The 15,286-nt window shown below is 49.0% G+C and overlaps 3 protein-coding genes and 4 non-coding genes across 8 annotated transcripts; 5 read left to right on the top strand and 2 right to left on the bottom strand.

Moving 5' to 3' along the window:
* Positions 1 to 682: 682 nt before the first annotated feature.
* SURF6 (surfeit 6) lies at positions 683 to 3,531 on the bottom strand. Its single transcript, XM_010129442.2, has 4 exons — positions 3,329 to 3,531; positions 2,673 to 2,882; positions 1,972 to 2,063; positions 683 to 1,514 (listed from the first exon to the last, which is right to left on the bottom strand). Exons 1-4 carry the CDS (start codon positions 3,420 to 3,422, stop codon positions 843 to 845), a joined length of 1,068 nt encoding a protein of 355 aa, XP_010127744.2. The 5' UTR covers positions 3,423 to 3,531; the 3' UTR covers positions 683 to 842.
* Positions 3,532 to 3,929: 398 nt separating this feature from the next.
* MED22 (mediator complex subunit 22) lies at positions 3,930 to 10,472 on the bottom strand. Of its 2 annotated transcripts, none has more exons than XM_010116152.2 (4): positions 10,337 to 10,472; positions 9,947 to 10,027; positions 9,416 to 9,624; positions 3,930 to 5,298 (listed from the first exon to the last, which is right to left on the bottom strand). In XM_010116152.2, exons 1-4 carry the CDS (start codon positions 10,457 to 10,459, stop codon positions 5,100 to 5,102), a joined length of 612 nt encoding a protein of 203 aa, XP_010114454.1. In that variant the 5' UTR covers positions 10,460 to 10,472; the 3' UTR covers positions 3,930 to 5,099. The 2 variants fall into 2 exon arrangements, with proteins under 2 accessions (XP_010114454.1, XP_010114455.1); XM_010116153.2 differs by having other exon boundaries at positions 3,930 to 5,292.
* On the top strand, positions 10,458 to 14,977 carry RPL7A (ribosomal protein L7a). Its single transcript, XM_086764203.1, has 8 exons — positions 10,458 to 10,613; positions 11,276 to 11,396; positions 11,836 to 11,985; positions 12,798 to 12,938; positions 13,291 to 13,370; positions 13,701 to 13,831; positions 14,255 to 14,324; positions 14,809 to 14,977. The coding sequence occupies exons 1-8, from the start codon at positions 10,458 to 10,460 to the stop codon at positions 14,911 to 14,913; spliced, it is 954 nt and encodes a 317-aa protein (XP_086620329.1). The 3' UTR covers positions 14,914 to 14,977.
* Positions 11,695 to 11,767, top strand: LOC147598232 (small nucleolar RNA SNORD24). Its single transcript, XR_015260787.1, has one exon. It is a non-coding gene; the product is annotated as a small nucleolar RNA SNORD24 (small nucleolar RNA).
* On the top strand, positions 12,657 to 12,723 carry LOC147598231 (small nucleolar RNA SNORD24). The gene has a single exon (XR_015260788.1). It is a non-coding gene; the product is annotated as a small nucleolar RNA SNORD24 (small nucleolar RNA).
* On the top strand, positions 13,042 to 13,118 carry LOC147598230 (small nucleolar RNA SNORD36). Its single transcript, XR_015260786.1, has one exon. It is a non-coding gene; the product is annotated as a small nucleolar RNA SNORD36 (small nucleolar RNA).
* LOC147598229 (small nucleolar RNA SNORD36) lies at positions 13,552 to 13,624 on the top strand. The gene has a single exon (XR_015260779.1). It is a non-coding gene; the product is annotated as a small nucleolar RNA SNORD36 (small nucleolar RNA).
* Positions 14,978 to 15,286: the final 309 nt, after the last annotated feature.

Below are 15,286 nucleotides of genomic sequence, written 5' to 3'. Positions count from 1 at the left end.
TAACTCATTCTGCTTTTACCCGCTTCTTTGGTTTTTACCTCATCCTGAAAGATCTGTGTGTAGACTTCGCTGCGGGGAACGAGGCGCACGGTCCCCACCGGCGGCACGCGGCCCGGCCCGGCTGACTGCCAGGCCTGTTTCCAAGAGAATTGTGAGTTACAAGCTAAGGGCCGAGGGGAGAGAAAACATTTCAGTTAGACGAGGCCTGCCACCGGGTGAAACCACATCCCAGCTGCAGCTTTTCCCCTGTTTATTAATATTCCTGCAGGCGAAGCGCCGGGAGGATTTAAAATACCTATGGGACGCTTACCAGTGCTTGGAGGCGCTGGGCTGATGGGGGAAGAGCCCCTTCGCCGCCTCGGTGGCTCACCCTGTCCCCCCATGGCAGCACGGCCGGTCCGGCCGCCGCCGCCCTCCCGCCTCATCGGCGCTCCCATCGCATAGCAACGAGGGGAGGGGAGAGGCAGGCAGCACGCCGTTACCATGGCAGCGAGGGGCGGGGCTTAACTCCACCCCGCCCCCTCGGGACTCCGCCCACCCGGCTCCTGATCCCGCTGGGGACGATTCCCTCCATGCGGGGTCTGGGACACGTCCAGCACCGCACAGCTCACCAGAGATCACTGCAACCGACACCCTCCCTTCAGGAAAACAATGATTATTACAATAAAGCGATCAGACGGTGTTTCTTTGGGATAGAAAATTTAATTAACAAACATACAACAGGCGTTTTTGTTATTATTTGTGCGGTAGCACAGCCGCGTGTTGTGTAGCGGTTCACCGCAGACCGCCCGCAGGCAGCCCAAGCCTCCGTTCCCAGGCTGCACGGGCCGGCTGCCGAGCTCTCACTTTAAGCCAGCTTTTTTCAAGTCCTCTGGCAGAACACGGCCTTTCTTCCGGGCCCTGGCTTTCTTCTTCTCTATCCTGTCCTTCTTCTTCTTCTGAATGTTCTTGCGACGCTTTTCCTGCCGCTGTTGCATCCTCTCCACCACTTTTTCTGTCCGCTTCTCCCACTGCCTTTGGCGTTGCGCTTTACGCTTCTCCTTACGCTTCAGAGCTTCTTTCAGGCGCTCCTCATCATCACGAATCTTCACGCCTTCCGCCTTATAGAGAACATTTGTCCATTTCATCTTGTTCTCTAGCTCCTGAGCTTTCTTCTCGTCCTTATCCTTGAGCTCCTCCAGCTTATTCTTCCTGGTCTCCAGCCTGCTCAGCAGCTGCTTGTAGTTTTTGCCCGTCAGAGGAGTGATATTGCCTTTCACTGCTTTCCTCTTCTCTTTCTTCTTCTGGACCTTGCTCAACTCGTTCTCTTCATGCACTTCGACCCTGTTAAAGACAACCTCAGCTGTGCTCTCCTCCTTTTTGCTTTCTGGCTCTACTGGTACCTCCTCAGTTTCTTTCTTCTCCATTTTTGCCTTCAACTTCAGCTCCTTTCTTCTGCGCTTCTTTCTCTCTCTCTCATATTTCCTTCGCTGCCTCTTCTCCAGGACTGCAGGGGGCAATTCTTTGGCATCATCCTAAGCAGAAAGATGGACATGAATCAGGAGCCTTAAATGGATAAAGCAGAATTAAAAGTTCCTGATTTCAAACTTATCCTAAGAAACACATTACTTGTGACAAGAAGCCACAGGCTCAGCTTTTAGAGACACCAAACACAGTAAAGGCATTTCAAACCTTGTACGCTCTTTCAACATCCCATAACTCTGTTCCCTTTCAGGCTTTTTTCTTTCCTAAAAATCACCTGAGGCACACTCTCCTCAAAGCCAGGCTCTACCTTTTTCTCACGTTTTCTTCCAGGCCGCAGAATACACACTGGTTTCCCAGCAATACCTGCAGGCACTTCCTTGGGAGATGGAATTAGCCCAAACCCTGAGCCTTCTAAGATCTTGGTCTTGTCCCCACATCCCCTGGGAGGCTAGGGAGAATTTATATTGCACAGACACATGTATGGATACATACTAAGAGTTCTCATACCTGTCCAGAAGCTTTTTTAATCTTCTCGTGTAGTCTCTGACGCAAGAGATTCATTGCAAAAAAAGAAGGGGAATCCAGTTCACTTTTGCTCCCTGAAAATGAGAGGAAGGAAATAAAAATACTTAAAAGACAGCACTAGCTAAACAGAAGAACTTCCTATGGCTACAGGAAAACCCCTGAGAGTTCTTTGGGCTGTGAACAGAACAGAAAATCTAAATAAACCAAGAATTTCTATTTCATTGATTTCTTCAGAATTCCCTCTTTTCTATCCATATCATCATGCAACACTGCCAGCCAGAGCGGCTGGCATGCCCTGTGGCTGCCTAACGAGCCGGAAGACAAGTACCAAGCTAGTGGAAACAAAGACACCAAGGACATATTTTCTTCACGATCAGGCTTTTTCAGGTTTGTAATGGAAAGCTGGCCTGGCACGACAGAGATTGCATCCCAGTAGTTACCCAAATACATAAAAAGTCTGTGATTCAGACTGAATGCTCCTGTTTCCAGAGAGCCACCCAGCGGTGACGTTACAGATGTATATACATAAGCAAAAGCTTTTAGGGCATATGGCATAAGCAAAGATGTTTTCAATTCAGCTGAACTTCTTAAAAGCTTTCCAAACTGCACTGTGAAACAACTGAAAGGCAACTGTCTCAACCCAGGTCACTTTAAGGAGACCACGGCAACGCTGGTATTCTCACCTGTAACCAAACTCTCATTTCTGTTCTGCGCAACACCCTGTGGTTTGCTGGCTGGAGCAGCTGCTTTCTGTCCTGGAGTAGGTTTGTTGGTGTTAGAGACCCCCTGTTTGACTGAAGGAGCATTTGCCTTCTCATCCTGCTTCTTGGGTTTCTTTCTCTTCTTTTTCTTGAGCTGTCTGCCTGCATCCTCAGGCTGGCCTGGCTTAGACACTAGAAGAAAAAGACAAATTACACAAAATGGACAACGCTTCATTCCCACTTCATAGCATGGTTATTATTGAAGTTCCAGCATTGTAATGACATATATCAGTCTTCAAAATTTACACGGTTTAAGATTTATTTAAATAGAGCCAAACATGCTTGCAGACTTCAGTAAAACCCCAGTTCTCCCACATCCAGTCACCGCGTGTCTGGGGGTAAATGGAGACCACCGACTCCCAGGGCTAACGCCGACACGCGCACAGCGTGCTCAGGAGCCCTGTATTTCTGCAGATTGCTTTTTCTTAAAAAAAAAACAAAAAACAAAAAACAAAAAAACCCCAGCACAACGGCACCGCCCTGAGCCACGCGCCCCGTGGAGACAAACCCATCACAAGTCCAGACTCCCACAAACCGGCGGGGCGGGACAGAAGCCCAAGCACCGCGGCTCCGTTTACCGAATTTTCTCTTCCGCGACTCCGGGGCCTGCTGCACGCAGACTTTCCTGGCCAAGCCCTGCAGGTAGGAGTCCTGGGCGGCCAGGCTGGCCATGTCCGGCCCGGCTCCCTCAGCGCGGGCAGGCCGCGGAGCCCCGCCCGGGCCGCAGACGCGCAGCCCGCGCTTCCCGGCAGCGGCAGGACCGCCGCATCCTCCTCGTGCGCCGCCGCCGGCAGGAAGTGACCTCAGCGCGCCGGTGGCGGCGGCGCGAGCAGCGAGCCGGGCTGAAGGGGCGCGGGCGGAAACCGCCGCCGTCCCCGCAACCGGTCCCTCCCGTTCGCCCCTGCCCGGTCGGGTTCCTAAACCCCATCCTGGCCACGACGGGGAGGGAGCTGCCCCGGTTCAGTGCAGCAGCCTGGGTTCAGCCGCGCCGTTCGCCGCGCTCGCACGGGTTCAGCGGTAACGCCGGTCTCTGGGGAAGAAACGCAACCCCGACACAGCGGCAGCTGCGAGGAGCGGGGTTTTCTTCCAAACCCCTGGGAAACAGCTCGTCCTAGCTCATGCTCACTATTGTCCTGTGTTCACAAAGCCTTGTGGCTTAAAACAGAGGCTTAAAAAAAATTATACAAAAGAGTTAGCTTTATTAAACCACCTAATTACAAAAATAAATGGAATGGAAGAAAAAGAAAATGAAACATAGGCCAAAATTCACATCCTAAGAAACGAGATGCTACAGCAGAACGCCGGGGAAGTTGGGAACGCACCCGTGGCTCTGCAGTGCCCGCCGCAGCGAGCTGCCGCGAGCGCGTTCCACTCCAACTGCACCCCCTTCGGCCTCACAGCCTGAGTCGGCACAGAACAACTGCACAGGGGAAGGGCAGAGACGCGCCAAGCCGCCGAGCCACCGCAAAGCGCCAACCGTGCTGCTCTGGAAGGAAACCGTGAGAGTAACAGCGTATCCCTCCATGCACCCCAGTCCTCTCAAGATTTATTAGGCGAAATTATTAGCCAACATAAACGCTGGCTTCGTGTTAGCTCAGGCTACGTTAACAGAAAGCCTACGCGCACACACTGGGAAAGGAATTGGACTAACGCGTGTCGCTGCTTCTGGCTGCAGCCTGGCGCAACTGGCATCATCAGCACCTTGGTCAGATTCCTCAGTTTGCACGTCTCAAAACGGAGAATACCGCTCGTTGTTAAGGGTCTCCTGAGAGCCTCTTCCCAAATGATTATGAGCAAGAGGTTCAAGTTTGTGAAGCACTCTGACAGCGACTGTGTAAAAAATACTACGAGATTCTTACTCTAGTTAAGTAGAATGGAGGTTGTCAGATGCCACCCTGAGAGAGCTCTAAAGCAGCTAGAATGCCAGTGACCTTGGGAAGCAGCGCAAGAACCCCAAAACACTCACTGCCCCTACACTGGGCTCAAGTTTATCCCAAACAATTCAACTCCCAACACTCCAGCCTGTACTTACGGAGATTCACATGGAAACAAACTGGATTTCTAATGAACTCTACACGTAACTATCACGTAAAAGCAAACCTAACTCTAACTTGTTAGAACAATCAACTTTGTATTTGCTTAATCACATTCTCTTAGGGGAGATGAACGCTCATGGCAATGTCTCAGCAGTGGAGAAGGCACTGTGGCCACCCAGTGAGCAGAAATCTGCAAATACAGCTTCAGTGCCTTCTCCTGACAGTGGGAGATGGTTACTCAGCACAGCAGGTGGAAGACTTCCCGCAGCGCGGCGCCGCCAGGAGAAACAGGTTCAGCAGCAGAGGATCCTCTTCAGGAGTGCTCCGCGGGGCCTGCCCCGTGCCCGTTGACGTGAGGGTGCGATGGGGTTGAGCTCTGGGAGGTAGCAACGCTCTGCTCTGCTGTGGCAGCCGTCAGAGGCATGGAGAGGCTTTCGGGGGACAGCGTGGCAAAGTCTTGTCTCCAGTAAGCTTCGCACAGCGGAAGATCATTGCTGTCACACAGACTGTAGCTTTCCAGAACAAAGAACCCCAGTAAGGAAGGTGCCGTAAGAGAGGAGGGGAGGGAGGGAAAGGGTGGGGGGAGCAAGACAGAAGCAAAGCATTAAGAAAATGGCAAAAAAAATGTTCACGGAGGCAAGCTCTGTGATCACAAATTCATCACAAGTCTTGTGACACTGGCCTTCCCTAAGGTCTTGAACTTCATGGGCCTAGCGAGAATCAGGGAAATTTCAGAGACAAAACTGTTCCTACAGACTGAAACAGTGGCTCAGTTCTAATCCAGGCGCTCTAAGTCCCTGAAAACATCTGGCCTGAAGTCCTCGCATCCTACATATGGGAGTTCCACTGATCTGAGTGAAGCAAGGACCTTACAGAATCATAGAATCATCCTTAATTACTTTAGAGCTAGATCACAACCTATGTAAGGAAAACAATAGAAATCCTGCTCTAAACTGAAGTTCAGCAGAAAAGCTAGCACAATTGTTTTAGGGCCTGCCCCTGACACAATAAAGCAGAAACCTATTTGCACCCTTTGCCCTTTCAAAAAAGTGCTCCACAGAAGGTCTGCGTCTTCTACCAAAGCTCCCCAGCCTGATTATAAAAGTGCTGACAGCTCCTACCATTTTCAGCAGATCCTGAGCTAACAGTTCTTCTAAAAGCAGCTTGCTGGATTTGACCACTGTGGTCTATAGAGCCAGATGAACCAGCAGTGTAGGAAGGTAATGTTTTTAAACAACTGGCTAATTCTTGCTTGTGCTCTGAGGAAAACACCATGTGGAAGGGACAAAACTGAAAATAAAAATGATGGAAGAAACTGGGACAAAACCAAAACAGACTCCAAAGAGAGGAAAGAGCTGCACACACAAGAGACACCCAAGACAAAGTGAGTGCTGGAGCAGAAAGCAGCTTGCATTCAGAGTAAAACAAACCCAACGGGTCAAGAGATTTTGTTGTTGCAGCTTTATTTACATTTTTAATGTATGGACTTGAATAGATGCTTTAGGAAATATTTTAAGTGTAGAAATATGAGACAATTGCACAAACATGACACGTGTCGAGATCTAACCCTACACTCAAGACAGCTCCTGTGATCTCAGAAGAGGGAGCAATGGAACATAAATGCAAGTCTGGGGTTTAGGATGAGAGAAGGCAAGCTGGACTCGGCGTTGCCGCTTTGGAGAAGAAGCACACAAAGCACTAGCTGCGAGCATCTACTTCTGAGCTCTTTTCTGGTGGCATCACCCAGGTGGTTTTTGCAGCAGAAATGAGAAGGCAGTGGATGCAGGTTTTGTATCTGGGGCCATTGTAAAATCCCTCAGAAGATCACCCTTCCTTACAGTCCCCAGCAGACAGGGAAGTTGGGTTTAATTAGCAAAGACCTTCAGGACTGAACCAGAACTACGACTCCTCTTCTGTCAGTCTTACACCTCAGGCCGTGGTTTCCAAGGAGAACCTGGCCACAGCATCCACCACATCTTGGCAGGGGAGCCAGTAACAAAATTTTAGCTGCGCCAAAAGCAGAACTGCTGCTCCTGCTGCCCAAGTTAGAACAGTTCCTTAAGTCTAAGCTTTGCCTCTCACTTACCACACCTCAAAAGTCAGGGTGAATGAGCAGCCCGCGACAGCACCGGCCGGCCTGCTACTCTGCCCTTGCCCAGGGGTTTCTCAGTGCGTGGAAGGGACTTCACTACCTTCCCCTCGGGCGCACAGTCAGGTCTTTGTGCAGAACAGCTCTAGGAAAACGACTTGAACATGGGCACTGAAAGCAAGGATTCCTTCAGAACAATCTACCCAGCTTTAGTTTCAAGGATCTGCTTTCAGGTCTCCTCCTCAAACCCCACGTACGCATAAAAAGCCTACAAATTGAGCCCAACGCTACGCTTGAGGCACATCCTATTAGTTACTCACTGTGGGCAAGGGGCTGTCTCCTAAGCCCCATTAGCGTAATGGCAGTGACAAACGCTGGACAGGCGATGCTCCCTTCCACTGGCTTTCCACGGCCGTCGGGAGCAGCACACAGGGACCAAACAGGCTACAGGGCAGCTCTCAGCTTTGCAGCACCTGGAAGCGTGCTGCTGCAGGGAGCTCACTGTTCTACAGCCTTCCCTGGAGGGACAACCTAAAATAAACTAACCAGGGACACTGGAGCACGGGAGAGCAGTTTGGCAGGATGGTGTAAGGAAACCATGTCCCGGCCTCCTGGGACCACACATCTCTTTTGAAATCCTGTGGGATCAAGCCCCACGAGAAAGTGACAGATGGTGCAGCTGGGCTCCCAGGTCAGCACTGAATGCCCGTTTATGGGCAAACCAGCGATTGCATTTTCAGCCATTTAAACGCTATTATCGCTCAAGGCTATGTGACATAATAAAAACCCTTTTTTCCCACATTAGACAATAAGATTTCATTAAAAATATCTTAGTATTCTAACTATAAAAGGACTTTGAATAAAATGCTGTTTCTGTATTTACACACACACAATTTCTTTGGTGCAGAAAAAGACAGGAAAGAGCACAGAAAGGGAATAAGTGCTAAAAGCAAACGACGAAGTGCTACATGATATGAGGCTTCAGTGGAGGGATCACAGCTCTGTAGAGCTGCCAAGTTTCCTCACCTCATAACCACTCTTATAAGAGAGAGCATGAAGGCAAATCCATTTGGTGTACGCCAACAACTGTGCTCAGACCTTAGTTCTGTTATGAAGGGTTGCTTTACACGACATCTGGCACCAGGCAGGTGAACAGACCATGCCAGCACGGTCAGAACCCCTGAGCCCAAAGTTAAAGCTACTGACACACAGTGGTGGCAGTCTGGTGACAGGGCGAGAAAAGCACGTCTGGCACACGTGAGGCACTATCATCGCACACCGCGTCGCTCTGGATACAGCTCACTGCGACGCTGTACGCAGCCTGTGTAGTGGATGCATCCCTGACCTATCGGGGCCTGGACTGGTGCTTGGGTTTGCGACCACCTCTCTTCATTTCTGAGATATTTCTAGGATCCCTTGCCACCTCCCCACAAAAAAACGAGTAAAGTTTGAAAAACAACTCTAAACTTTTACCTCAAGTTTTCTTCCAATGTCATACCAGTTCCTAAGTTATATCAGTATCTTTCTACTCTTAAAATACGTATATTACCCATAAATAATGGCCTAACTTCCAAAGATACTGAGCAATTAGAGTTTTAGTTGACTTAGCCTTGGCTTATAGACATTCAGCATTTTTAGAAAGAAGGGAAAGGCCAAAAGAGAAAACCTGGTCACTAAAATTTTAAATTTTTGAAAAGTTAAGGTTTTGTTTAGAAGTCATAGCATTATTGCACTGACTTCACTTAGCTTGGACAGTGCAGCCAAAATAATCAGGTTCCCATTTGTTTTCTCCTGCTTTCATCTACTGCATCATCAACTAGAAGTGCTGGAGTGCATGGCAGAAAATAAAATTTAAAAAAATAAAGTGTCTGAATTCTCTAAAGCCTATTTTCTAAGAGTCTTTTAAAAATTATTGAAAATCCCACAAATAAATCAGTAATAAGTCTTCCAATAGAAAATCCTATCACAATACTTCATAATTCAATGAAACTGAGCATGTCTTTTTTTTGCTCATTTTAAACAGTCACCCCAACAGGACTCCAGGCAGCTGGGGCCAGTGGACTACAAAGGAAAAGGCACACTGTGTAAGCATGTCACTTGTGAAAGAACTCACCACGAAGACATGGTGACCTCATCTAACATCAGGACCCAGCTCAGCAAGCTAGTCTCTCTACGGAGAGAGAGAGGCTCCTCCAGAGGGATACTCAGACAGAAGCCTACACCCACAAGGAAACTAATCTCCTTTTACAATGATTACAGATGAAGCCGAAGCAAATTATCTGTCAAATCTACCCAACTAAAGCAGGCACCTAGAGCTGGATGCTGTGAATATCTCTTTCACTATGACATTTATACCCTGTAGGACATCTACAAGGAAAAGGCAGTTACTTTTGTTGCAGAAAAAGTCTAATTAAAAACAGGAGTGAAATTTTGTTGGGAACATTCTCAAGACCTGTACTCTAAAGACTGCTTGTTTGTTTGGACTAACTACCCCAAAAGGGCTGGAGTCATAAGGCAGAAGTCCACTGCCCTATTTGTACCTGGAAGAGTAATATTCTTCTTCTAGCTCGTACAGGTCAATGGAGATCTCATCCCGTAGTGCAATCAGCTTCTTGTCACACTCCTCCTGCAAGCTTCTCAGCTGCTGGTTGCGCTGGTTGATAGCTTCGTTCACAGAGGGGAAATCATTGAGGATCAAGAACTGCTTCAGGTCAGACACGAGTTTCATCAGAGACTCACCAGCTCGGACCTTGTAGCAGGGAGAAAAGTCACATAGCACACAGTATATCAAAACAGTGCTTTGCTTCAATTCTGAAACAAGATCTCCCAAGCTGCTCCTCCAACCCAAGCCTTGAATAAAATAGAAACTCCCACATTATGCGAGGATTCTGACATAAGCCTGTAGCAGACAAACCAGGCTACCCAGCTTTCCCCAGCCACCCCAAATATCAGGTTACTCTTCTAGCAGCCATCCTCCTGAGAGTTCTAAAGGCTGCCCTAGAGCAAAAGCGAACCCAGCAGTACCCGAAGGACGTGCTGCCCACTGATTTTAGCAGTGGAGTGCTACTCACAATGTTTGCAGCTCTGACATGCATCTCATAGTTATCTTGTTCACCCTGGGTTGCTCGAGAGACTTGAGTTTCATCCTCAATCTAAAGAAAAAGTATACATATCCACCTTTACACACTAAAATCCTCATACATGATTACTACATTACAAGGCATCTCCTTTCAGTTCAATCCACCCCTGGAATCCCTGAGGCAGCCTCTAGACAATACAACACCCTTGCATCATCTCTGCTACCCTCCCCGCTTAGCTTCCGCGGTTCTCAGGGGCTTTGGTCACCCCTTATGGCCGCCGCCTCTCCTCTCGGAGACCCCTGTCCCTCTTCAAAGCTGCCCCTCTCCCCTCAGGGGCGCGGGTGCTCCTCCCCTCGGGGCTCCCCCACGGCCCACACCCACCCTGGCCGTCTTGATGATTTCGGTGAAGTTGTCCATGATGGACTTGACATCGTCCTTCAGGCGCTTGTTGTAGGACTGCAGCAGGGTCTCCTTGCTCTGCGGCAGGACCCGCTGCTGCGCCATGGCGGCCGCCGCCTTCCCGCCCCTCCCGGTTCCTCCCTCCCGGCCCCGCCCCGCCCCGCCGCGCGCGACGCCGCCGTCCTCTCGCGAGACGTCGCGCCCCATAGATATTTCCCAGCATGCACTTCTCCGCCTTTCTCTTCCTCAGTCCAAGATGGTGAGCGGCGGCGGGAGCGGGACGGGGGCTGGGGTCATCCGCCGCCATCCGCCGCCATCCGCCCCCGTCGCTGGGCCGCGGCCGGGCAGGGAGAGCGGCGCGGGTGCTCGGTAGCCTGGGGAGGGCCTGCGGAGGGGTTTTTCGTGCCCGGTTTGTGGTGGTCGGGGCCGGGCCGAGGGAGGCCGGGTCTGGGCCTACCCGCCCGCGGCGGGGCGGCCGTACAGCGCCCGGCCCGAGGGCCCAGGGCTTCTCTGGGTTTGGGCCGCTGGGAGCGGGGCAGCACGGCCAGGCCGCAGCGTTTTTCCCGGTGTCGGGCGGATCCTGGGCCGAGCTCGCTGGCCGGTAAGCCGCGGTGGGGGTGTCTGGGCTGCTGGCGGTGTCGGGGAGCGCTGAGCTGGGGAGCAGCAGCCGCCTCTTGGGCGACTCCATCGCGGCCGAGGAGAGCAAGAAGCAGTTTTAAACGGCGTCTCTCTCCGGGAGGCTCATAAACCTTTTGTAAGTCAGAGCGAAGGATTTGCTCTCTGGAAGAACAAGGCTGGGCCGGGAGGCTTACGAGGCTGGTGAAATGTCTGGGAGAATGCATTTCCAAGGTGAACTGAAAGCTCTTTTAAGTACACAAGTGTTGGAGGCAAAAGAAGGAAGAGTGTATTTCTTTTTTGCAGCCGAAAGGAAAGAAGGCCAAGGGCAAGAAGGTGGCACCGGCCCCTGCTGTAGTCAAGAAGCAGGAGGCCAAGAAGGTTGTCAATCCCCTCTTTGAGAAGAGGCCCAAGAACTTTGGCATTGGTGAGTATGTGGCTGTTTGTGCTGCTCTTTCAAGTCTTTTTTAATTTACAGACAGATGTGTAAATTGTAAACAGAAGAGTATTTTAGTAAAACTGTAGAGCGCAGAGGGTGATGAAGGCAGTTGTCTTGCAGTGAAGAGCAGCCCTTCGTTAGGTATGTGAAGGTGGCTGTGGTCAATTTGCCGTATTTTTCGTATTACATAAATTTGTTTATATGATTTTGTTGTGATGAATCTTACACTTTTGCCCATGGTGTGGTGCATCAATTCAGACTTCTGTAGTGCTGATTTTGTACAGCGTGCAGATGATGTGAAAGAATATTTGCTATCTGAGTGATAGTGCTGACGCATTACCACCAAGATCACTGATGCACTCGTGCCTATTCCGTGCTGTTGCTGTGTGGGTTTGGAACAGTTTTGAGTTAAAGTCTGTGTTTTTAGGACAGGATATCCAGCCAAAGCGTGATCTCACACGTTTTGTGAAATGGCCGCGCTACATCAGGCTGCAGCGCCAGAGGTCCATTCTTTACAAACGCTTGAAGGTGCCTCCTGCCATTAACCAGTTTACTCAGGCTTTGGACCGCCAAACAGGTAAGGACGTGCTCCACAAATTTCTCTTGACTTGGGTTCTTAATGGGATATGCCTTGGAAAAAGAGGAAAGAAACAAAAAAATAAAGGTAGGCTGGAGAGTATCTTCGGGAGCACTGCAGGGAGGCTGTAGTACGTGATTGGGGCGCTGTCTGAATTTGCTGGTATATATTGATAGCTCCCCTGTATTGAAAAGGGGTACAGAAAATACCAAAGCTCCTGCTTAGTGACTCAAACCTGGGGATACCTTAACTGCGTGTTTCTATCGGAGTCCGTTCTTCCAGCTTGGTGTAGAACCATGTTGTGTTCTTTTAACTGTGTAAACAGACAGTGTGAGGAAAATCTGTACAAATGCAGGCTTTGGTGGGGAAAGCCAGCATCCTGCAGGCTGGCATTGACACGGGGGAAGAAGGGACTTCAGGGTCTTCTGTGAGCAAGTAAATAGTCTTTTCCAGGTGGCAGTGTTTATGCAAGAAACTCTCAGCCTATGTAGAATAACTCCCTCATAGAGTTTGCTGAACAACTTGCTTTAAAGGAGAACGTGCACCACCTTTAACCATAATTGCTGTGGGGGTCCACAGGCATTTCCTCATCCAAAGAGTGAAGGAGCAGTCATTGACAGCAGAGGTGTACGAGGTAAATGAGGCACTCTACTATCTCTGCTCTTGTACTGTGCAGATGATGCTAACTTTTTTGCTGTTTAAACACACTTGATGACGACCACCAAGATCGCTGATGCACTGCAGTCTTTTTAAAAGTCATGCTTAGATTTTCAGGTCATGGATCTAACTAACTAATAGATGCTCTCTTCCAGCTACACAGCTTCTGAAGCTGGCGCACAAATATAGGCCGGAAAATAAGCAGGAGAAGAAGCAGAGGTTACTGGCTCGTGCTGAGCAGAAAGCTGCAGGAAAGGGAGATGTGCCGACTAAGCGACCACCGGTCCTCCGAGCAGGTAACTTCACACGTGGACTTGGCTGCTTGCATATGTGGGAGTGTGGTACTGAGAAAACCATGAGTTGGTGCTCTGCTCCAGCAGAAGAGGATTGGACAAGCTATTGCAATGATGTATGAATTTCTTCACCTGAACTCAAAGTGAAGAGCAAAATAGACGAGCTTTTTAACCCTGAGCTTTAGCAGACTGTCCATGGAATATCTTCTCTGTGCTACTGAATGGATGTGGAAAGTTTTCACAACTTTCATAATGAAGCTGCGCTATGGAATCTGAGCTGGTTGTAAGAGGCTTATAAGAAAGCTCTGAAAATAGACCGAGTGGAATCAAAGCTTACCTATAACTTGTTTTTCAGGTATTAACAGCGTCACAACTCTGGTAGAGAACAAGAAAGCTCAGCTTGTAGTTATTGCCCATGATGTAGACCCCATTGAGGTAAGCATACTCACTGGCACACATTACAGGCTACCTGTGTAACTTAACCTGAGGTCAGAACTGGGCTTATTCTAGAACAAACTTTTTCTGTGAAAAGAGAATGCATAAAAAGATGTATTTACCAGAACTGGAATGCTTGTGCATGTTCTAGTTGTCCTGGTATTTCGCTGAGGCTTGGCCCTTGCAATGATGTATGAATTTCTTCACCGGAATCAACAATGAAGAGCAAAACGAGCTTTTTAACACTGAGCAATTGCCACAGCCCAAGCTGATTGAAAGAATAAAAAGATGTTCTCCCTCAGTTACATACCACACTCGCTTTCTTTTCAGCTGGTGGTCTTCTTGCCTGCTCTGTGCCGCAAGATGGGAGTGCCGTACTGCATCATCAAGGGCAAAGCCAGACTGGGGCGACTGGTCCACAGGAAAACTTGCACCTCTGTTGCTTTCACCCAAGTTAACCCGTAAGAATTCTGTGTGCTGACTTGATTCACTATAGTGGAGGAGGGAAACTGCCCGTGAGCACAGACTGTAGAGCAGATGGATAGCAAACCTGGGTTTCTCCAGTGGAAAGCAGTAAAACAAATACCTCTGTAATGTGTAACAGAGATGTCCTTTTATGTGAAGAGCTCTATTGCATCCTGATGATGCAGATTATTTTGGTATACCAGAATGGATGGTTACTCTAAAATACATAGATAGAACTACTAACCTTAATCTGTGCAGTGCAGGTTCCTAAAGCCTTGGTGGTTGGAATGATTACCCCTTTGCAAATGATCCTTATGCTTAACCTGAAAAATCACACTGTCCCTATGAGCTCTTAAATGCTGAGGCAAAACTTCTACGGAAAATGCAGTCTCTAAAGGAACTAAAACTATCGCCAACAGGGAGGATAAGGGAGCCCTGGCGAAGCTGGTGGAGGCTGTCAAGACCAACTACAATGACAGATACGATGAGGTAAGATTCTCTCTGCTGCTAGTGTTGTCTTTTAGTTTGTACTGTTAATGTTCTCAAAAGCTTTCCAGTGAAATGCAAATTATTTCAGACATAGTCACATCAGCTTTAAGCTTCTTGGCTGTGTTGCACCAGTCCGCTTATGATGCATCCAGATTATTTACCTAAGGGTGGGGTAACTCGGTGACAGTGTTTGCATTTTACAAGTAAACGGAGTTATCGCAGGGCTAACAGCTTCTGCTAGGCTCAACTCCCTTCTCAAGTCCAGAAGTTATGTGATGGCTGCAACTAGCGCCACTGGGGATAGATTTTTAAACTCTCGTATCTGCACGACGCCCTGAAATGTAGTTCACTGCTTGAAATGTGTAGGACTGCTCAGTTGAGGGAGCTTTTCCCTTCTGCATAAAGGACTGGAATTGAGCAGGTTGATTGAATGACGCCGTAAGATACTGTCTGAGGCATCTAACCTGTCCTCACTTCTTTGCAGATCCGTCGTCACTGGGGTGGCAACGTCTTGGGTCCAAAATCAGTGGCTCGCATTGCTAAGCTTGAAAAAGCAAAAGCTAAAGAACTGGCTACTAAGCTGGGTTGAAGATATACTGGATTGCCACCGTGTTTTCTGTACATAAAAGGAATAAACCTCCAGGTTAAATTTTGGTGGTCTCTATTAATGGGAGTGTTCCAGGCTGTGGGTAGCATGTTAGCATCGCCTTGCACCAGATGACTGAAGAGCACTGCACAGAAACAGCTGCACACAGCAGGTTGTTACTTTACTTAGAACACCTGCCCTTTACTACTACTCCTGTGTTGTAATTCCTCTCTGAACACACAGCCCATCAGGGGCAGCTCAGCTGTATGTGCTGTGTGATCACAACATTGCATGGGCTAGGCTAGTTCTGGCTTTAAGCCTAGCTTGCTTATGCAAGTACCTCTCAGTGTGAAATGGCTCTAGACTTAGTTGCAGT

This window comes from Chlamydotis macqueenii, chromosome 20 (genome assembly GCF_036417535.1).
Source record: "Chlamydotis macqueenii isolate bChlMac1 chromosome 20, bChlMac1.mat, whole genome shotgun sequence".
Classification (NCBI taxonomy): domain Eukaryota; kingdom Metazoa; phylum Chordata; class Aves; order Otidiformes; family Otididae; genus Chlamydotis; species Chlamydotis macqueenii.
This window is presented reverse-complemented; position numbering and strand designations above follow the sequence as displayed.